The sequence below is a fragment of the Schistocerca americana genome, chromosome 8 (genome assembly GCF_021461395.2).
Source record: "Schistocerca americana isolate TAMUIC-IGC-003095 chromosome 8, iqSchAmer2.1, whole genome shotgun sequence".
Classification (NCBI taxonomy): domain Eukaryota; kingdom Metazoa; phylum Arthropoda; class Insecta; order Orthoptera; family Acrididae; genus Schistocerca; species Schistocerca americana.
This window is the reverse complement of record NC_060126.1, coordinates 285,340,848-285,365,286: the sequence shown is the minus strand read 5'-3', so window position 1 is coordinate 285,365,286 and position 24,439 is coordinate 285,340,848. Positions and strand designations below refer to the sequence as shown.

Sequence of the window (24,439 nt, the reverse complement as noted above, 5' to 3'; positions counted from 1 at the left end):
TCAGGGCTCGGCCACAGCCATATTTCAACAGGATAATGCGTGACCACACGTGGCACGCATAGTCCAAAGGTTCTTCGTCAATAACCAAATTGACTTGCTTCCCTGGCCGGCTCGCTCTCCGGATCTTTCGCCGATAGAAAACATGTGGTCCATGGTTGCTCAACGACTGACCCAGATTACATCCCCAGCTGCCACACCAGATGATCTTTGGCAACGTGTGGAAGCTGCTTGGGCTGCTGTACCCCAGGAACACACCCAACGTCTCTTTGACTCAATGCCGAGACGTGTGGCAGCGGTGATCTCCAACAATGGCGGCTACTCTGGCTACTGATTCTGGCAGGAACCACATGTCACAGACGTCTGTAAACGTAATCATTTGATACTTGGTCAACATGTTATCTACAAAATAAATTTTGTTGTGCTACCTCTTGTCTTTCTTGGTGATGCATTTACGGTGGCCAGCAGTGTACTTTCTGAAGATGTTCGATGGGTGGTAGGTAATAAGAGTAATGTATTTCAAAATTAGGACACAAAGACTAGCATCTATTCATATCTACGTGGATACTCTGCAAATTACATTTAAGTGCCTGGCAGAGGGTTCATCGAACCACCTTCACAAATCTCTATTATTCCGATCTCGTATATCGTGGGGAAAGAACGAACGCCTATATCTTCCTGTACGAGCTCTGCTTTCCCTTATTTTACCGAGATGATGGTTTCTCCCTATGTAGGTTGGTGTCAACAAAATATTTTCACGTTCGGAGGAGAAAGTAGGAGATTGGAATTCCGTGAGCAGATTCTGTCGCAATGAAAAACGTCTTTCTTTTAATGATGTCCCTCCCATATCCTGTATCAATTCTGTGGCACTACCTTCCATATTTGAACTTTTTCGATGTACTCTGCGGGCTTATCAAGTAAGGATCCCACACCGCGCAGTATTCTAAAAGAGGAAGGACATGCGTAGTGTAGGCAGTCTCCTTAGTAGATCTGTTACATTTTTTAATTATCTTGCCAATAAAACAAAGTCTTTGGTTAGCCTTCCTCAAAATATTTTCTGTATGTTCCTTCCAACTGAAGTTGTTCGAAATTGTAATACCTAGGTATTTAGTTGAAATTACGTCCTTTAGATTAGATTGATTTATCATGTAGCCGAAGTTTGACAAATTCCTTTTAGCACTCATGTGGATGACCTCACACTTTTCGTTATTTCGGGTCAACTGCCAATTTTCGCATCATATAGATATCTTTCCTAAATCGTTTCGCAATTTGTTTTGACCTTATGATGACTTTATTAGTCGTTAAACGACAGCCTCATCTGCAAACAACCTATGACGGGTCTCAGATTGTCCCTCAAATAGTTTATATAGGTAAGGAAACGCATAGGCCCTATAACACTACCTTGGGGAACGCCAGAAATCACGTCTGTTTTAGTCGATGACCTGTCTGACAGGGAACCACAAATCCAGTCAGATAACTGAGACGATATTCCATAAGCACGAAATTTCACTAAAAGCCGCTTGTGTGGTACAGTGTCAAAAGCCTTCCAGAAAACGAAAAATACGGAATCGATCTGAGATCCCTTATCAATAGCACTCAACACTTCATGTGAATAAAGAGCCAGTTGTGTTTCGCCAGAACAATGTTTTCTATACGCATGTTAACTGTGTGTCAATAGACAGTTTTCTTCGAGGTAATTTGTAATGTTCGAACACAATATATGTTCAAAAATCCTGCTGCATATCGACTTTGATGATATGAGCCTGTAATTTAGTGGATTACTCCTACTACCTTTCTTGAATATTGGTGTGACTTGTGCAACTTGTCAATCTTTGGGTACGGATCTTTAGTCTAGCGAACGGTTGTATATGATTGTTAAGGGAACCTAATTGGTATACAGTCAGGATCAGAAGACTTACTTTTATTAAGTGATTTAAGTTGCTTCACTACTCCGAGGAATTTACTTCTTCGTTACTCATGTTGGTAGCTGTTCTCGATTCGAATTCTGGAATATTTACATCTACATTGTGAAGGCATTTCTAAATGCTGTGTTTGTAACTCTGAATCATGTACTTAATGATAGACAGGATAGTGGAAAAAGCTGTCCGCTTGGTTAACAATGATTAAGTATCAAACGAATGTCTTAGGATTTTAGTGTTCTGTAATTCATGTAATGTATTCAATACACAGAGTAGCACGTTGCTTTCAGCGTCCTATTAGAGACAGTGCTGCGTTACCAGAGATCGTAGGCCTGCCGAGGAAGCCAGGTTCATCCGGTTGCCGCCCGAATACGTCTATCTCTGGGCCCTCAGGCTGCGGCTGGTCACCACCAAACGGCGACACCAGTGGACTGTCAACCCCACCTGCCCCCTGCTGGATGATCGTGGGGACGTCACCCGTGTACGTGACAGTGTAGGTGATGCCCTCTGGAGACGTCCACGTGTAGCCACCCTGCAACGCCTCTGACTCCCCATCAGCTGTCAGCAATGTAGACTCGTCGTGAGGCTGACCATCGCTCTTCTTGTAGCTGAAAATGACAGTGGGTAGTTTCATGTTCAGTGTCCTGCGGACATAGACCTCGTGATTTGTGGAGTTGAACATTAACATGAGACAGGGGAATTGTAATTCAAAAAGGTACCAGGGAAAGCGGAAAAGTGGAAGGATTATATAGAAGGGTCTATACAAAGGCGATATACTTGAGGACTATTTTATGGAAATGGAAGAGGATGTAAATGAGGATGACATGGGAGATATGATACTACATGAAGAGTTTAACAGAGCACTGAAAGTCCGAAGTCGAAACAAGGTCCCAGGAGCAGACAACATTCCATTAGAACTACTGACAGCCTTGGGAGAGTCAGTGCTGACAAACCTCTACCATCTGGTGAGCAAAATGTATGAGACAGGCGAATTACCCTCAGACTTCAAGAAGAATATAATAATTCCAATCCCAAAGAAAGCAGGTGTTGACAGATGTGAAAATTAGCGAACTATCAGTTTAATAAACCACGACTGCAAAATACTAACACGATTTCTTTACAGATGAATGGAAAAACTGGTAGAAGTAGACCTCGGGGAAGATCAGTTTGGATTCCGAAGAAATGATGGAGCACGTGAGGCAATACTGACCTTACGACTTTTCTTAGAAAATAGATCAAGGAAAGACAAAACTACGTTTCCAGCATTTGAAGACTTAGAGAAAACTTTTGACAATGTTGACTGGAATACTCTCTATCAAATTCTGAAGGTGGCAGGGGTGAAATACAGGGAGCGAAAGGTTATTTACAATTTGTACAGCAACCAGTTATAAGAGTTGAGGGGCTTGAAAGGGAAGCAGTGGTTGGGAAGGGAGTAAGACAGGGTTGTAGCCTATCCCCGATGTTATTCAATCGGTATATTGAGCAAGCAGTAAAGGAAACAAAAGAAAAATTCGGAGTAGGAATTAAAATCCATGGAGAAGAAATAAAAGCTTTGATGTTCGCCGATGACATTGTAATTCTGTCAGAGACAGCAAAGGACTTGGAAGAGCAGCTGAACGGAATGGACAGTGTCTTGAAAGGAAGATAGAAGATGAATATCAAAACAATCAAAACGAGGATAGTGGAATATACTCGAATTAAGTCGGGTGATGCTGCAGGAATTAGATTAGGAAATGAGATGCTTAAAGTAGTAAAGGGGTTTTGCTATTTGGGAAGCAAAATAACTGATGATGGTCGAAGTAGAGATGATATAAGATGTAGACTGGCAATGGCAAGAAAAGCGTTTCTGAAGAAGAGATTTGTTAACATTGAGTATAGATTTAAGTGTCAGGAAGTCTTTTCTGAAAGTATTTGTATGGAGTGTAGCTGTGTATGGAAGTGAAACATGGACGATAAATAGTTTGGACAAGAAGAGAATAGAAGCTTTCGAAATGTGGTGCTACAGAAGAATGCTGAAGATTAGATGGGTAGATCACATAACTAATGAGGAAGTATTGAATAGGATTGGGGAGAAGAGAAGTTTGTGGCACAACTTGACTAGAAGAAGGGATCGGTTGGTAGGACATGTTCTGAGGCATCAAGGGATCACAAATTTAGCATTTGAGGGCAGCGTGGAGGGTAAATATCGCAGAGGGAGACCAAGAGATGGATAAACTAAGCAGATTCAGAAGGATGTAGACTGCAGTAGGTACTGGGAGATGAAGGAGCTTGCACAGGATTGAGTAGCATGGAGAGCTGCATCAAACCAGTCTCTGGACTGAAGACCACAACAACAACAACCAGTGTATCCACATGCTCCTCCAGTTTTGGAATAATGGTGGAGGGGGGGGGGGGGGGAGGGGGCGAGAGACCAGTAGTTGCAGTAGTAATGTTTTTAAGAAGTGGATCACATTTTTCACGAACTGCACATATCATGGTATCGTAATTGAAAAATAAACAAAAGCATAATTCATATATTCAGGTATTTACATAATTACAAGTATCCCTTAAAAGACCTAGGCATGTCGTCAGCTGTGGTCTTATGGAGGAACCATGCCAACATTTTTCTGGAGAATTTAGAGAAAGCACGGAAAAAACTAAATCATTACAACTGGATGGAGTTTGGAGCCTCCATTATTCAAAATAAAAAGTTAAGTCTGTTTAAAATAGCTGCTGTTCATTTCCTACACTTCCATTATCCTTAGTTTAAAATAATGTTTTGCAAAGCAGTTATTTAACAATAAAAAAGCTAGTGCTGAGGTGTTCATTCATTTTTCATCAACAATATTCTACACACTTCACACGTTTTAAATATATAAATTCGTAATCTAACGCTACACATACTATACATATATAATTTCATAATGTAGCAGTTCACATACTATAAGAGGGAGTAAGGATCGGAACGACAATATTCGGTTTCCACTTTTTGTACCGCAACTTCCTATATTCTTCACTTGAAAACTAACCCAATTTCCCTCCATAATGAACGAGATGTTGAACTCAGATAGAACATAAAGTGACAGAAGAATACATTGCGAACATATGGGATTAATGTTTTCTAGAAAGAAAGGAAACAAAAACACGGAAGTGTTGACTGATATGGCAAAGATCTTTTAAAAGGATAATATAGTTACTATTTAACTATGTTACATATTTTAATTAAATTCCCACTGTATGTCATTTACGTAATTGTTCCGTATAGAATCGACTGCTTAACAAGTACATTTTAACTGGACATATATATATATGTTCCTGTTAGTAATCTTCAGAATCTCTTTGGGATATTTATTGCAGAATTTTTTTTCTTGTTAGAAAATACTGATTTGACTTTTAAGTTTATTCCACCTCGGTAAATAAAATTACGTCAACATCGTGTTTCACAGTTAAGGACGGAGAAGACTATGCGACAGTTAACACCGTCATAATAGTATCAACTGAATTAACAGTTATATGTCACGATCACACGTGTGACAAGACACTGTGCTCGCCTGTCAGAGAACTTCAATTACATACCTGACGGTTCTTATTTACCTACTGTAGGTTTCCCTCGACTAATTAAAGTAATTTCAAAGACAATTCCTTTGAAGAGGACTTGGTTGACTTCCTTCTCCAACTTTCACCAGTTGAAATACATGCTCTAACAATCTCGCCACTGTTGGGACTCCCTTGCATTAAGATCGTACTAGTTATAACTGCAGCTGATTGTAACGTGCACATAGACATTTAGCTCACTACTGTACAGCAGTACACTATTGCTTTTTATGTAAGACTCTTTCACATACATACGTTTCTACCTTTTTATTGGATAAGTTTATAAACTACCAGCCCACAATTATTTGGCAGACACAGAAAAATATTCTTGCTTTAATTTCCCTAGATTTTATTATGCCAAGTAAGGGGTCTGATTTTATAGGTTTAGGTAAATTTTATTAGTTAGTTTTGGGCCCAGGTGCCTTTCTTGATCCCATATCGTCAAGATAACCTAACAGAGGGAAATCATGTGTCCATACGTCTTTGATTCATATGATCTTTCGTTTTGTGCACTGTCGAATTCTAACTGTGTGTGTGTCGTGTACTTTCGAGGCGGAATTGGAAAAAAGCTCAGCTCTTGCCCAAGTGAGTATGGAAAACAGCATAGGGTAGCAGTTGTTCCAGCCCACTGTTCTTACAACTCTGTGGGAATTTAACACAGGTCTGGTTCATCTCCCTGCTTCTCAAGCTGGCGCTGTAAGTGTTAGTTAGACCGGTGGGTCACACATGGACAAACATTATTATACGATAATAAACACAGCAGAAATTGACTGTTAATAACTATAGATCAACATCACTTAAAAAACTTTTAATACGAAATTTAGATCATTTATATAATTATCAGAGGCTATTACGTAATGAGATCAAAAATATAGTGGAAGATGAGCAAGTAGAAGAATACAGTCTCATTAATGGATCTTAGCCATGTATTGTGAGCTCCTGAAAGTATTACTAATTATTAGCTATTAATTTTTAGCCAGTATTAATATGTATGTGGTAAGAACCTGTCAATATTAACGCAGCTAATGGAGTTGTCAAGCTTTGGATTTATAACGTTGTCGACAGGAAATACTATTCTGCCACTATTAAGTCAAATTCCTCCTTACAATCGGACAGGTGATGATAATTGGCTGAAGGTAGCGCGATTGATGATGCCCACAAATTCTCATATTTTCTGAGACATTTTTCTGGTCTCTTTCAATATTAACAGTTATGAACAGGTGAATTTGAATTGTACTGAGACACATAATCAGTGGAATCATATTTGAAGCTGAGTAGCAGGCCAGTACACAACACATTCTGCATAGAACTGATGGCCTAATTTCAAAGGTGAGGTAATGGTCTACAAGTTATTGCCCAGTTCCCATTGATAAATAAAGCAACAGAACGAACTTTGTCTTTGGATTGTCGAACAGCGTGTGAAGAGCCTATCTGTTTATCTGATCCAGTATATGATCTGTGGATGTAGAACAACATGTGCAAGGCTATCCTAACCTTATTGCAACTGTTAGGCAACCATTTTTCCCAAACACTGCCGTAACTGAAATAAAACCTAAAATCATAAGCTCAGTCAAATATGAATATTATTTCCCATTATTAAAAGAAATATGTAGCAGTAATGGCCACTACTTCACTAACTGGGCGAGGCTACAATTTCGGATCATTTTGGATCACGCATTCACTTCAGATCCGGTACGCAGTTAGTAGTCTCTTACGACTAAACAATGTGCAAGCAGTAAGGTAAACTACTTTGCCGATTTTGAGAAAAGAGAAATTTTGCAGGTCAGTGATGTAAGAGTGCGTTTTGACCCTGAGCACCACCTGGCGGCGGTAATGTGGTTAACATTCAAGCCCCATACTCGGTGGATTGCTGTATCGAGCCCAGCTTATCAGTTTCTTTTTAATTTATATTTTCCCAACACTACTCACATTATTTTGTACATATTACGTCTGAGAGTTGTGTGAGAGGCAGCAAAGGGCTTGGAAGAGCAGTTGAACGCAATGGACAGTGTCTTGAAAGAAGGAAATAAGATGAAAATCAACAAATGCAATATGAGGATAATGGAATGTAGTCAAATTAAATTAGATGACGCTGAGCAAATTAGATTAGAAAATGAGATACACTCCTGGAAATGGAAAAAAGAACACATTGACACCGGTGTGTCAGACCCACCATACTTGCTCCGGACACTGCGAGAGGGCTGTACAAGCAATGATCACACTCACGGCGCAGCGGACACACCAGGAACCGCGGTGTTGGCCGTCGAATGGCGCTAGCTGCGCAGCATTTGTGCACCGCCGCCGTCAGTGTCAGCCAGTTTGCCGTGGCATACGGAGCTCCATCGCAGTCTTTAACACTGGTAGCATGCCGCGACAGCGTGGACGTGAACCGTATGTGCAGTTGACGGACTTTGAGCGAGGGCGTATAGTGGGCATGCGGGAGGCCGGGTGGACGTACCGCCGAATTGCTCAACACGTGGGGCGTGAGGTCTCCACAGTACATCGATGTTGTCGCCAGTGGTCGGCGGAAGGTACACGTGCCCGTCGACCTGGGACCGGACCGCAGCGACGCACGGATGCACGCCAAGACCGTAGGATCCTACGCAGTGCCGTAGGGGACCGCACCGCCACTTCCCAGCAAATTAGGGACACTGTTGCTCCTGGGGTATCGGCGAGGACCATTCGCAACCGTCTCCATGAAGCTGGGCTATGGTCCCGCACACCGTTAGGCCGTCTTCCGCTCACGCCCCAACATCGTGCAGCCCGCCTCCAGTGGTGTCGCGACAGGCGTGAATGGAGGGACGAATGGAGACGTGTCGTCTTCAGCGATGAGAGTCGCTTCTGCCTTGGTGCCAATGATGGTCGTATGCGTGTTTGGCGCCGTGCAGGTGAGCGCCACAATCAGGACTGCATACGATCGAGGCACACAGGGCCAACACCCGGCATCATGGTGTGGGGAGCGATCTCCTACACTGGCCGTACACCACTGGTGATCGTCGAGGGGACACTGAATAGTGCACGGTACATCCAAACCGTTATCGAACCCATCGTTCTACCATTCCTAGACCGGCAAGGGAACTTGCTGTTCCAACAGGACAATGCACGTCCGCATGTATCCCGTGCCACCCAACGTGCTCTAGAAGGTGTAAGTCAACTACCCTGGCCAGCAAGATCTCCGGATCTGTCCCCCATTGAGCATGTTTGGGACTGGATGAAGCGTCGTCTCACGCGGTCTGCACGTCCAGCACGAACGCTGGTCCAACTGAGGCGCCAGGTGGAAATGGCATGGCAAGCCGTTCCACAGGACTACATCCAGCATCTCTACGATCGTCTCCATGGGAGAATAGCAGCCTGCATTGCTGCGAAAGGTGGATATACACTGTACTAGTGCCGACATTGTGCATGCTGTGTTGCCTGTGTCTATGTGCCTGTGGTTCTGTCAGTGAGATCATGTGATGTATCTGACCCCAGGAATGTGTCAATAAAGTTTCCCCTTCCTGGGACAATGAATTCACGGTGTTCTTATTTCAATTTCCAGGAGTGTAGTTAATGTAGTAGATGAGTGTTGCAACTTGGGTACAAAAATAACTGATGATAGTCAAACCGGGGAGGATATAAAATGTAGACTGGCAATGGCAAGAAAAGCGTTTCTGAAGAAGAGAAATTTGTTAACATCGAATATAGATTTGTCAGAAACTCCTTTCTGAAAGTATATGTATATAGTGTAGCCATGTTTGGAAGTGAAACGTGGAGGATAAATAATTTAAACAAAAATGGAGCAGAAGTTTTGAGATGTGATGCTATAGAAGAATGCTGAAGATTAGATGGGTAGATCATGTAACTAATTAGGGATACTAAATCGAACTGGGGAGAAGAGAAATTTGCAGTACAACCTGATTAAAAGAAGGGATAGATTGACAGGTGTAATTCTGAGGCACCAAGGGATCACCAACTTAGTACTGGAGGGAAGCGTGTGGGGTAGAAATCGTAGAGGGAGACCAAGAGACACATACTCTTATCAGGTTCAGCAGGATGTAGATTGCAGTAGTTACTCGGAGATGAAAAGGCTTGCACATGATACAGTAGCACGGAGAGCCGCATGAAACCAGTCTTTGGCCTGGAGGCCACATCAACAACAACAACGCATCTGAAAGATGATATGATGAAAAGATAGGTGTACTGAACTTTTATTCAGCTTCCAATGTTGTTTTGCCGTTTGCTAGGTTTTATAACTACATCGAATATTATGCGACTTTCAATTCTGTAGGGATGTGAAAAACTTTATGGGCGGCATGTAGAGAATAGATGAGCGTAGTGCAGAACAAGAAAATACACCCGTGTTCGGCAACCGTCGAAAACAGCAGTAGCGGAACACTGTGTTCCATAGGACACTCAATGGAATACAATGGAACAAAAATATCAGCTCCAGTTTCCAGTATTTGGGACTCAGTAATCAAAGAATCGGTGGAAATACGTCTTGGGCGATAACCTTATGTACCGTGACAACGGCATTTAAGTAGATAAAAATTGGAATACTGTTATTAAAATTATCTAGTTGCAGCAGAAACAGCGGAATCATTCGATACTCAATGATTAGATCATCTCTCACTTCGACCAAGGATGGCTTGCTGCCATCGGTAGCGGTGGCTCGGCCGTCCCGCCCATGTCATCATATGATGCATGCACCGAAAGACGCCAGAACATTTCGCATGCGCGAGATTCGGCATAAATATCGTGAATACACCTGGGTTCTTCAGAAGTTGCCTACCCACCTGAAGATGGCCGGACGTCTGTCGGCCGAAATATCGTGACAGCATGTTTACGGGATCTGGCTGCCCACAAAATGGCTCGGAACACTATGAGACTTAATATCCGAAGTTATCAGACCCCTAGAACTTAGAACTACTTAAACCTAACTAACCTAAGTACATCACACACATCCATACCCGAGGCAGGATTCGAACCTGCGACCGTAGCGGTCGCGCGGTTCCGGACTAAAGCTCCCAGAACCGCTCGGCGACAATGGCCGGCTGGCTGCACACACGCCGGGAAAATTTCACAAAGTATCACATATTTCTAGTGTATGTACGAAAAATAACATCCTGCAACTTTTAATGAAGAAAGGAAATCCGATGATTAATTGTACATTATCCTCATATGTTTGCATATTGTAACTCATTGTATTGTTGAATAAGGTTATTTGCACCTTGATTTATCGATGTTTGACTTAGCCTTTCCAATGCTATCCTTCGTTCTTGAAATCTGTGTCTGCAGATCGAAGCGTCCAGGAGCAAGGCAGTTCTCTGTACCATACTTGACTGCGAGGATAAGGGATTTAGGAAATTGTGACAGGCATTTATATTCTGAGCAAGTTTATGCACTTGATCTAAATTTGTCGATAGCTGAAAATATAACAATAAAATTAGTAAATAACCAAATAAGAGTATATTGGAAATTCTATAAGAATTCCTCCAAATACGTCTATACATCATATTACTTTTAAAATGTACTATATATCAAATAATATGACTAGTACTGCAAAAAATATGAATTAGAAACAAAACCCGTGCGTGACTTCACCGTGAACTCCATCGATTACGGAACGTGAACGCTGGCCACACAACCGCAGCCACCTCGTACTGAGAGGTGGCGGCGGTACTGAGAGGCGTAACGCCCCAGTACATCATTAACAAGTAAAACTTATCTTGCGATTTTCTCGAAATCGTCTTACAAGTACGCCTTACATTTGCACATTACGTTGTCCTAATCGACTACAAAAAATGGCACGAAGTTCTAAGTAAATCCATGATCCGAAATCCGTGGCCATCCCCTTGCAAGATAGATGACAGTTTCTAATACTGAACTGCATGCTCATCTAAATAAGAAGCTTGTATGGAAGCAAGTTGTCCTTTGCAACAAACGAGAGGACGCTTTAGGTCATAAAAGCCGGCAAGGGAAACAGCGTTTGCTGTTAACAAAGTGTTAGTGGAACGGGGTATGGTCCGTTTATGGCAGCATCCTGAGAGAGCACCGTTGTGGACAGATTGGTAGAATGACAGAACGAGAGGCAGCAAATATTTGGACGCCTTCGAAGAGTGTGGGACACCAACGTCTCCCAGCTCAGACCCTGTGAGACAAAATATTTAACGCAATGTGAAAACTGAAAGACAGGGAATGGACACAGTGTTTCAGCACCAAATGTTACCGAAACTTGTTACTTGTTAACCATCTGAGACAGGGGTAAGGGAAGGACGCCACCGTCTTTTAAGGCAATTTCTTACCGTTCGGTACTCTGAACATATATCTTTAAGCCAAAGTTAAGCGATGACAGAAAAAGGCAGAGACTCCGGCCTTCCTTATACGAAGTCGACGATACAATATCACTCTGTAGCCAGAATCCATCAGGGCGCAATCTCTTTGGTCGAGCATCTCCCCATTCCTGTACCTCCTCGAGCAGACTTGACGAGCAGGCGACTTTGGCACGGAGGCGGTTTAGACACATATCCAACTGCCTTGAACTTAGACGCCAGAGCAAGTTGTTGGCACGAAATCAATGACTGATTCTGCGGACAATTCAGCTGCCATCTGCAGTCTAATGCGGTGATATTCAGCCGCCACAGCTAGACGAACTTTTCGGAAAGTAGACTCACTTCTGCTCTGATTCAGTAATTTCCAGCTTCATTCTAAACACTAGTTTCCGGTTTTACGTTCAGTACGCTTCCAACTCAAGCCAAAAAGGCAAAGTGTAGCCTCCTGTTGTGCTTTGTGTCTTTAAACGCCGCACTGAGTGGCAGCGCGGTTAGAGGCACCATGCCACGGATTGCGCGGCCCCTCCGGCCGGAGGTTCGAGTCCTCCCTCTGGCGTGGGTGTGGGTGTTGTTCTTAGCATAGTTTAAATTACTTTAAGCAGCAGTTTGGTCTCCTAGGAATTCACACAAATTTGAACATATTTTTGTCTTTAAACGTTTTGGAATGATGGTACAACTTACGCGAATATGATCGTCTATCCAGATATGCGTTCTTTTGTGGTACACTCAAAATCCTAAACCTTGACTTACGAAGGAATTACTTATCAGTGTCTAAGCTTGCCAAACCTCGTACTATGCATTTTAATGTATTAACAGAGTTAATTAGACTTCTTCTTTAGTTTCTTAGGCAACGAATTCCATGCCCAATATTTTGGAGGGCAACAACTTAATTCTGTCAGATAAAGAGAGCGATTTTCATATATGTAAAGGCGAGAAGGCCAACGCCCTCTTCAGTAAGGATGCATACCAGGCTCGTACGGGAATAGGCGGAACGCCGCGTGTAATGAGGATAATGGGCAAGGGGTATTGTATTAGTTGTGTGTGGATAAGCTGAGAACTTGGGTGTGACGGAAGGCGTGCTATGGTAGTCCGTGCAGTTGCGAAGATCACTGTGTCTGGTTGACGGAATGGTCAGAGCATCTGCCCAATGAGAAGGACTCCCAGGTTCTAACCCAGATCAGCACAAATTTTCAACTTTCCCCTCTAATTTCAAGCAACAGCCTTTCGCATCCAATGTCTATAAAATCTTTGCGGATAATTATTTTGGCCACTTTCATGGATCTGTTTAAAAATCCAAGCATCCTTCAACACTCGCCCCCTCCCCTCTCCCCCATGGTCCCTTGCACAGTACAGAATGTTCGCATCGCCAGTTTATTGACAATGGGGAATATTTTGGTTATTATGGGCCGTAAATAGTAACATAGTCACAGAAATGATACAGAATTTGCGATGGACATCTCAGAAATGATACAGAATTTGCGATGGACAGCACTGAAACAAAGGCGTTTTTCACTGCGGAGAAAGCTTCTCACGAAACTCCTATCACTACCTTTCTACTCTGAATGCGAAAATATTTTACCGACACCGACCAGCATAGGGAGAAACGATCACTGTGATGAAATGAGGGAAATCAGACTTCACACGGAAAGATATAATTGTTCGTCATTTCTGCTTGCTAAATGAGATTTGGATAATAGAGAACTGTTAACATGCTTCGATGACCCTCCTGCACTTGCTTCGATGATCCCTCTGCCATGCACTTAAATGTATCGCAGTAGATGTAGATGCACATGTAGCACTTAGGGATGTGGAGTCTGTGTGCACCATCGTAATACGATACACTGACTTATTTTCAGACTCCCATCAGACTGCAAAGAAGTGGGAGATGGAAGACATTAAAATCGACTGTACTAGAAAAAATTGAAGAGAAGACTGATACTGCTTGAAAACAGTGTGCCACCAGACTCCCTCAGCTATAGATCTCTGCTATTTAGCACTGACATGCCATTTCAAGTGATCCACGCTAATAGGCAGATCACTTAAGCTTGCTTTATCAGTGTAAACTACCAAGAGGTAATTTAAGTTTTGACGATTACATTTAGTAGCTGCAATTTCCAGTTAATGATTCTGAAGTCTCATGTAATTCGCTTCTTCTAGCAAAGAAAAGGGTTCCGCGCAATTACGAGCACTATCTTAAAAATACATGTCTTCCATGTAGCATCTTCTTGTGTCCTGGACCTTATAAAGTCATGTACTGCTATGGAATAAGTTGCTTTTTCCAAGAGAATCCACACAATAGAAAATGAACTGCCGAAATGCTCTTTTTATCAGGGATCGTAAAATAGGCGATCGAAGTTATGTGATATCACGTTGAAAGATAATGGCTGCTGTGGACAGGAGTATAGGCTTAAGAATAATGGTACTTGAGGGATGCAAAATATCTGCTGCTGTCATATCTTTTATTAAACTGTTGTTCATAAAACAAAAGTTTGCTAAGTAACAAGAAAAATAAGTAATACAGTGAATTTGTTAAACAGTTATAACTAACAAACAGGAACATGTCTATACACTAGCATTCAAATGGTGTGTATGACAAACATGAAAGAAATTTACATGTAGATCACATGATAAAATCTTGTAAGGTGATGCACTATGTATCTGTTCTTAAAACAGCATTGGGATCCTTCGTAGTGAAAGATACATCTGAAAAACGTGCCCTTCTACAACCTCACACGTCAATAAATTTAATAGTAACCTATATATTTGACAACCACGATGATGCATATAATTTTAAAGAGACCTGTCCAACTAGCAAACTAATAACTTCTTCGAGTTACATGCTAAAGATTTGCAAAACACCTTCAACTTAACGGTGCCATCAAGCGACTTTGACAGCCCACTTTACCAGAGTAGATATGTGTGTGTCCTTGATGCTACCGTTCCCAAATATTACTTAACAAAAGAGCACAAAATATAAGAACCTGTGCTAAAAGAGTCTTATCATTGTCATGGATTCAGTATATGAAATGAAGGAAATAAAGCAAAAGCATAACCCTAAAAAATCAGGTGTAAAACTGATCATATTATCAAAAATTAAATCGTCAAAATAACTGATTCTGATCAGGACACTGTGGTGCAAGAAGTTAAGGTAAGCATATGTGGATTTTCTGAGCAATGCAACGCATGAAGAAATATCAGCGACCATTAAATTATTCAGATAAAGATTATGTCATGAAAACAGATTTCATATTTCCCAAAGATGGCTGAAAAATTACCTTGTGAGTTGTTTATTGTAGTTTTAACATGAATAAAGAGATTGAATCTGAATTAGAACACTCTCTTTAATAAATATTTTTGTATGAAGACATGATAGTGTGCTTAAACACTAATTTGATATGAACACATTATTTGAGTTTGTCTGTATCATCTTTCCATTTCTTGTTGTGATTGTAGGTATATAAAATGTGTTACAAGACACTAAAGCTAACATGCTCTTTAGAATATGTTCTATTCAGAAGCACACGAACTGAGGCAATCAGGGAGAGAAAGTCTGGTTCAGGTTACAAACAGATGTATTCCTTTATGTACTTGAAATACAGAGAGATATGGGGAGCATCAACTGTGCTAAGTAAAATGGGACTATAATTTACGAACAAGAAAATATGCTACATTTTCAGTAAAGAAAAAGAAAGAGCATAGGAGGAACTTAGTTGAAGACAGATTAATAACTGTTGGGACAGTGTGGAATTTCCCAGTACTGGTGATTGTTAGGTTAACTGCACACTTGAAGGTAGTTTCATAAAAGAGAATTTTTCAAGTTAGGGCACAGTCTTTTATTATTCCTTGAAAGCTGACAATATTTCCACCAAAACTGTGATCTACATAAAACGTTGTTTACTTGAACCACCATTGGCTAAATTAGTAGTATAGGCATTCAATGACAATGTTCACTATATGGTCCTTTAACCTATACCTATTAATTTGTGCACTTATAAACAGACACATAGGTAATTATTTGCCCTGGCTGTATTTTGGACACCATATTAAGTTAAACTTGTAGATATATTACTTGAAATTCTTCAATAGCAGCTTAAGTAATCTTCACATCAGGCAAATACAGAGTCTCACTTAAAGTAATGTCATCTTTAAAGTAGTTTATCGAAAATACCTACACATATTGAAAAGAAGACGGTTATGGGAGAAAATGACACTGCCTAGACGATTATTAAAAATAATTTCAGAGAAGAATGGTATCAACCTGAGTGGTGACAGGAATATATATTCTTTTCTTTTTGCAACAGTGAAATGAAATAGAAAGCAGCAGTGCTTCAACCAAATATATCCTTACGAGGGACCAAATTAGATGATGCAATATAAAAGTTTACAAGGAGTAATATTAGATGATGTAGTAATACTGTTTTGATTGAAACAGCAAGGAGTGATTTCAGTTCAGATAGTGGGTCCAATGTCTTTAATTGTATTATAGGAAGACAGTCGTTCAATAGGGTCCCAAATGCATTGAAGGATAATGCACTATCAAGTATTCACCAAAAATAAAATTCCATCTCACTACTGAAGATCGTACAATACAGTTAATATCGTATTGAACTCTTAGTATTAATTTAGTTTATTAATTGCACAGGCCAACAATGGTAAAACTTTTTTTGCTGAATGTACCTTATTCTTACGATTTTTAGGGTGGGAAATCCAAATATGATTCTTAAAAAACTGTATCACCCACCATTTCTTCACATTCCACAGTTTATTAAATTAAGCGATATTTTGAAGAATTTAACAGCTTCTATGTAGTTTAAATAATTTAAAAACATTTTCTAGCAAAAAAGGTCGATTCTATTTTTGTTTTAACAGATAGTGTTCGGTTTACTGTCAGCCAAACGTCGCTTTAACGTTTTCTGTGCATGTGCTCAGTACAATGTCTAATCGTGGTTGTAAAAACTCTGCTGTCTGTCTTTGTTGTATTTGTGTTGAATTTGTGATTCAAAAACGCCAAAGAAACATTACAGACTTCGTGGAAACGGTTTATCTATCATAATTTGGATCTAAGCTTGGTGATCAAGATAAATCTTGGGTGCCGCATATGGTATGTTATGTGTGTGTTGAAGATCTGAGAAAATTGTCCAAAAAGGAAAAAAAAACTTTTGGATTTAGTGTTCCTATGATATGGAGGGAGCCTAGAAATCATTCCAATGATTGCTACTTTTGCAGTGTTGAAATATCTGGTCATAATTCGGAAACCAAGAAGGTAATAAGCTACCCTAACCTTCAGTCCACCATCTGATCAATAGAGCATGGTGTAGATTATCAATTTCCTGAACTACCAGATGATTTAAATTTTATTCCAACAGAAGTATTTTCTGGTGTGTGATTCGATTTAGATGAACCAGATGATGACGAATTCCATTGTACTACAGAAAGTCTAGAGCACAAATTGTTTACTCTGACCGAGCTTAATGATTTGGTTAGGGACCTGATCTTAACGAAAGAGAAAGCTGAACTGCTTCGCTCTAGATTAAAAGAAAAGAACTTATTGCCTGTTGGAACCAGCATATACATGTATAGAAAGTGAGAGCAGCAATTTTCCAACTTTTTTCAACAAGAAGGTGATTTAGTGTGCTGCTCAGACATTCCCAGTCTGATGAATGAATGGAGGCTGTTTATTGATTCATCCAAAACTAGTTTAAAGGCTGTTTTTCTACACAATGGTGACATGTATGCATCTATACCTGTTGGACATTCTGTACATATGAAAGAAAGCTACGAAAACCTAGAAATAGTGCTAAATAAAATAAGCTATTCTTCTCATGGTTGGATGATGTGTGGCGATCTAAAAGTAATATCCATACTCCTTGGTCAGCAAGGTGGCTTTACCAAATTTCCATGTTTCTTGTGTGAATGGGCCAGTACGGCTAGGGACCAACACTGGTGCAGAAAGAACTGGCCTGTGAGGGAGTCTTTAAAACTTGGTGAGAAGAACATTCTATGCGGAAACCTTGTAGATCCAAAAAAACGTACTCTTACCACCTCTACATATAAAGTTATGCCTAATGAAACAGTTTGTAAAGGCTTAGCCTAAAGATGGGCCATGTTTTAAGCATCTCTGCCAAAAGTTTCCACACCTTTCAGAAGCTAAACTAAAAGAAGGCGTCATTGTCGGATTTGACATTAGAAAATTGATGTTTGTTGTTAACTTTGAATTCACAATGAGCTTATATGAGAAAGAAGCATGGGTATCATTCAAGCAGGTCGTTACAAAGTTCTTAGGACATGAAAAAGACCCAGAATTTGTTTCTGTTATAGCAACAATTTTAAAGAAGTCTAGAACTTCAGGGTGGTTAATGAGCATGAAAGTTCACTTTTGGAACAATCACCTTGATTACTTCCTGGACAATATGGGAGACGTTAGTGAAGAGCAGGGAGAGCGTTTTCACCAGGACATTAAAGTAATGCGAGAACGCTACCAAGGCCACTGCAACACCAACATGATGGGGGACTACTGTTGGTCACTTCGCCAAAAAGTTCAGCAAGCAATACATCATATAAAAAGCTACACAAGAAGCGCCAAAGGAAAAAGAAAAACAAAATGCAAACCAATTCCAGCTGACAAGTGATACCTCTATTAACCCATATCATTGTTTTAAGTAGCTTACTGTAAATACAAAGCTGGCTTATGTTGTAACAAACCGTTTCATTAATTTCCCCATTTACTGTATAGCATAGGATTTTATACTATATCATAAAAAGCGTATTGCTCGAAAACTATGGGTGATACAAAAAACCTAAGGCTGGATTTGGATTCAGCTCATAAAAATCTATAAAGATCAGCTATCAAAGTTAAAAAAAGTTTTCGGATCAAATTTTTCGTTGGCCTGTGTTATTGATAAGGAGTGTTTACTAAGAAGCGTGCACAAAAAATTATAAGAATTTTATGAAGATAGATACAGGACAGAGAGAACAATATTTTGCATTATAATGGAGGAATGAACATGGAAATAAAACGAAACTCTTCCGTAGTACTCGTGGTCCTTATACAAACAATTTTTGTAGATGAAAATAAGTTCTACATCTGTAGAAACGGTGGAGAAGTCAAGAATATTTTTGTAAAGACTGTGGTGTTAATAGAAATGTGAAAACCATTCAGGCTTTATTTCTCAGAATAGGTTTTAGAGGAAACTGTAATTTATGAGTGTTGTTGATTTACGGTAATCTGTATGTCAAAAATTTGTGGAAGAAGTGGAAAATCTCTGAACAAAAATGAAAATTGTAAGTGCATTTGAAGAATAAAATGCCCGATCTTCGTAACAGAAAAGCCATGTTCGTAACAGAAATTGGTCACACAGTGTAGGCTTTGTTGGTATTAACTTCACTTAAAACTTCTGGGCTGACAGTCCATGATCGATCTGTGGAACTTTACTTCACATTTCAACTCTGAGTGCGGAAGACGTGTTCTTACTCATAAAGTGTAATAGAAATGCCAGGCATACCTATTGTTGGTTTCATAAAGATTCTAATCATCACCCCAGAACAGAACGAGGTGTTATAAAAACTTTGGGGGAGATAGGGAGACAAATTTATGACCCGTTTTATTTACAAGAGAGGTTAACCACTTACAGTCGACCGTTAAGAAGAATGTTTATGCAAAATAGGAGATAGTTCCAGCTCTTAGCCCTGGGGAGAAAATCAGGATGAACGAGGAACAGCAGCCACGCATCGGCAAGCTTTTCTTCAGTTTATTAATAAGATTACAGATCGCATTTGTAATATGTTAGGAATTTATGGGCTTGAAACTACTTTCACACCAACCAGGAAGATAAAAGAACATTTAAGAACAGCAAAAGCTATGTGACATTCGTTGGATGCATGCGGTGTATACAACTTTACTTTTAACTGTGGGCTAGTGCATATTGGTACCACGAAAAGAAATTCTTTCAATTAAACATAAGGTAAACACACGTGAAGATCGCCACAGGATAAAAGGATATGTAGAACATTAAATCAGTGTAGGGACTGGCAACTACGCGATATAAAGCAACAAGAGCAGAGCAATCTACTATTTGCCGTGCTTTATTTAAGTGTTTTATATTACTGTAATGCCTTAATACACCTTATAAGTCCACTATAGACTTTTCTGATTGTACCCCCACTTTTATTTTATATCGTACAATTATCATTGAAGAATGTGTGTACTCCTACAACAGCGACATCTGGCGAATTTGCAACACAAACATTTTGCGGCTACTGTAAGGCAGTTTGTTTTGAACAGTAGTGCTGCTGACAAGATGACTCTTGTGTATATTAGTATTTATAGATGTTTGACAATGCTGGCGATGATTTTGTGTTCAGAATTTGACGATACCACTATGGCTCCAGTATATTCGGACAAGTTTTTATAAGACAGTTAGGCCTCGTCATGTTTAAAGCGCAAGAATGCACAGGTCAGTAACGCTTTTCATTATGGTCTATTTTATTGTTTTAAGCTGTAGGCAATCTGCTAGTTTCATTTGTGTTTTCCCATATTTTTCTGCAGATCAGAAGATGGTCATTTCTGACTAAACCGGTAGTCTCAGGACCTAAGAATTTGTAACCATAGACGTGAAATAAAGGAAAAGAACAGAGGCATTGTTTTTAAAGAAATAATCATCTTTGGGTCCCCAACACATTCAAAACTGTACTGCAAATGTATGTCTCATATGCCTAATGAAATGGAGAATGGATTAACTCCAAGGTAAGCTTTCCATAAAGCTGTAAATGAAATGAGAAAAACGAACAAATTCATCCGCTGTTATCCTAAAGGCAAATCTGACAACAAAAACAAGGTTATTTCTATTATTTTGATGGTATTATGGCTATTTAGAAATTTATATCAGTTTGATGATGTTTAAGTGAACAGTTTGTAGGCGGTGGCAAAAATTATGTGCAGAAAATCAGCATTAATTTTAAACGACATTATTTTCCCATTACCCAATATTTACATCGGGTAGATACTGATCTGCGATGCCAAAACGGAAACAGACATGGTACTGCGTTCAAGTTCAATAAATAATAAGAACGACAATACAACCTCATGTACAAGGAAAATGTTTAGGTTAGTTTTGGGTAGTGGATCACTTGATCTATTCACTGTATCCTTCCTTCGTGAAGTATTCTGTTTCGAAGTCAAATGAGGATATACAGAGTAAACACAATTAATTCAATTTTCAAAACTCTGTAGAAAGAGAGTCGCTGCTAAGGAAGACGTCAACCGGATGGGAAAAATCGGCCTTTAATTGTTCTGAGGCCAAGAACCACATAAAAATCAAAATAAAAAATGACATTGATTTCTAATCTTCGTGAGACAGGCGCAAGACTTGTTGATATGGTGTCCAACCTTTTTAGGAAGAAACAGCATTTTCCACATCTGATCGGAATGTCTCGGGGTTACTGTGAATATGCATTGCGCAATGCGTGCCTTCTATTCGGCTACGTTCGTGATTGGAGCACTGAACTCAGCACCTTTCAGGTTGCCCCACAGCGAAACGTCACACAGGTCACACGGATTAAGAATAGCTGGTATGGACGGCCACGTCCTAGGGAAATGACAACAGATAATTACAGCATTTCCGAAATTCCTCTACAGCAACCAGTTCACTGCCTGTGCAATGTCCGAAGGAGCGCCATCTTCCACGCTGTTGAAAGGTTGGGATGACATTTTTCCACGAAAGACTCTCATAGCGTCTATCAGTGGCGGTACAGATAACAGGACCTTCGGTATTTATCTCCTAGAAAATACACTGTACGACGTGAAACAACGCCGCCCACCTGCGCCACAGTCAACTTTGCAGGATGAAGTGGCGCCGGTTGATGTGCGTGCAGATTTTCCGTAGACCATATACTGCAATTTTGCATACTGAAATGCCGTTGGACATAGAAATGGGCTTAGTCTCTCCACAGAATGTTCCACGGCCATTTATTGTCCACATTCCACGTGAGGAATAAATGCCAGAGCGAAATTTTGTCACTAGGAAGCAACTCCTTTACATGGGAGATTTCGTACGGACTGGAATTCAAGGTGTTTCGTAGGATTTTATGCACCGTGCTCGCAGGCCTGTCCAACCCTCCTGAATTCACCAGTCCACTGCGTTTCTGCACACTACCGATCGACGCTTCTGCAATGCTGTTTCCACCTCTTTGACGAACATCGAATCCACTGCATTCCTCCCTCTGCCAAGTTGCACTTCAGAAGAATCTGTGTTTTCGAATTTTATGATCGTTTTCTCTAGACCCTTAGTAGACATCGGACCAACGTTTTTTTTTTTTTGTTTTTTTTTTCATAACCTTGCCGGTCCGGAACTTCTACAGCCTTCGTTTCAGACGTACACTGAAGAACAGCCGTGTGCCACACGTCTGTGTGATATGCCCATTCTGGCACTTACAACGCCATCATAGGTGTAAGTTTTGATTATTGTTACCCGCGTCAATAATACGCTTTCAGATTTGGCGTAATTTTGAGCAGTGGTTCTATCAAGTGAGATTTGAAAATGGAACTTTAACTACTGACACATTGTATCTGATCATTACAGATTGATTGCTGCTAGAAAGATAGGGAGCCTTAGAACCTCATGCTTCTCGTAAATTCTAGAATTATTATTTATAGATGAAATTAAGCTGTTTTCCATGTTTTCACCTTTTACTGTATTGCCCGAATGTATAAAACCGTAGACATACAGTTAGTTTAAATGAAAGCAATTGCACTACCACATATCAGGAAAATACGGTAATCAGATCAATGCACGATAATTTTTAATCACTGTTAGTAATTTAGGTATGAAGACGTAGGTATACGTAACTGAAGATATCCAAAGACGTTTACACGTGTAGGCTTTCGTACTATGTGAGGAACACAACAGCCTAGTGTGTTTCAATAGCAAAGATAAGATCCAGTTATTAGCCAACAGTCGGGTATACAAAATCACCTGTTCCGATTGTGACAAATTTTACATAGGTCAGTCAGGCAGAGACATAGCAACTAGGCTGGTTGAACATGAACGCAGCTGGAGGTTGCAGAATTCTGACTCCGTATTTCCTGAGCATGTACTGAGTGAGAGTCACAGCTACCAGCCAGTGTTCAGTGTAGTTCACCTAGCAAACAAAGGTAACACCTCTTGTACTTGTCTCATCAAATATTGTTCATATTTCACTTTGTTCATTTATTTAATGCATACTGTTACATAGCCACTATTTTGAATATAAAGTTAATGTTAGAATGTAGTACCAGCACACTCTCAAAGATTGCATTAACTGTAGGTTCCCTCAAACGCCTCCATTTTCCTGCATTTATTTATTTTTGTTTATCTTGCTGACATTGCTTAAGTTCCATACGTATTCTATAGTTACAGTGATGTCTCTTCTTTTAATTGGTTGGTGTATCACTATCCATGTTTCATATCTCCTGATGTAGGCTTGTCTAGTACTAATTTTATTTTATTTTATTAGTTTTGTTTATTAATAGAAACTGTTATGTGGGCATGCTGTTCCTTTTTGGTGTTAAAGATTTTCCTGTCTACACCATTGTTATTTATTTACTGTTTAATTTTTACTTTTTCGTTGCATTACCACCAAACTGTCAAAGATGTTACTTACTGTATGTCTCTACTTCAGTCTAGACATGTTACTTCTCTTCCAACATTGTTTGCGAACATTGTAACTTCTTTGGTGACAATACTCAGTAAATATCTGAAGATGGCCTTGTAAGCCTAAGACCGGTTAACATAATAAAAGTGATATTGTAGAACAAAAGCAAACTGGTGCTTTTCATTTATAATAATCTAAAACATGTGAAGCAGAGTCATACTAGCTACACAGGCAAGTCATAGTCCTCATATTCGGTGACGCATTATGCTTTGTCGAAGTCTTTTATGAATGCATCAACAGCGAGTATAAGTATCTTGATGCTAACATTTAGGAAAAATCAACAATTGTATATCAGTATCGGTGGAGATAGGTGTAAAACAATGTCAAGTGCAACGCCTTTATCCTTATAATCTGCATACTTTGATAATACTGTGAAGGTGGTGAGCTATGCTGTGTGTACATCACTATAAAATTAGGATGTACGTGAATACGTGAATAGAGCTGTGTAAGTACGAGCGTATATACACTCCTGGAAATTGAAATAAGAACACCGTGAATTCATTGTCCCAGGAAGGGGAAACTTTATTGACACATTCCTGGGGTCAGATACATCACATGATCACACTGACAGAACCACAGGCACATAGACACAGGCAACAGAGCATGCACAATGTCGGCACTAGTACAGTGTATATACACCTTTCGCAGCAATGCAGGCTGCTATTCTCTCATGGAGACGATCGTAGAGATGCTGGATGTAGTCCTGTGGAACGGCTTGCCATGCCATTTCCACCTGGCGCCTCAGTTGGACCAGCGTTCGTGCTGGACGTGCAGACCGCGTGAGACGACGCTTCATCCAGTCCCAAACATGCTCAATGGGGGACAGATCCGGAGATCTTGCTGGCCAGGGTAGTTGACTTACACCTTCTAGAGCACGTTGGGTGGCACGGGATACATGCGGACGTGCATTGTCCTGTTGGAACAGCAAGTTCCCTTGCCGGTCTAGGAATGGTA

The 24,439-nt window shown here is 40.2% G+C and overlaps 1 protein-coding gene across 1 annotated transcript in view; it reads right to left on the bottom strand.

Moving 5' to 3' along the window:
- Positions 1-2,140: 2,140 nt before the first annotated feature.
- The window catches only part of LOC124544990, a 35,939-nt gene continuing 13,640 nt past the window's right edge, over positions 2,141-24,439 (bottom strand). Inside the window, exon 4 of the mRNA XM_047123747.1 lies at positions 2,141-2,524. Coding sequence (XP_046979703.1) covers positions 2,203-2,524 — 322 coding nt within the window. The 3' untranslated portion in view covers positions 2,141-2,202. The remainder of the gene's footprint in view (positions 2,525-24,439) is intronic.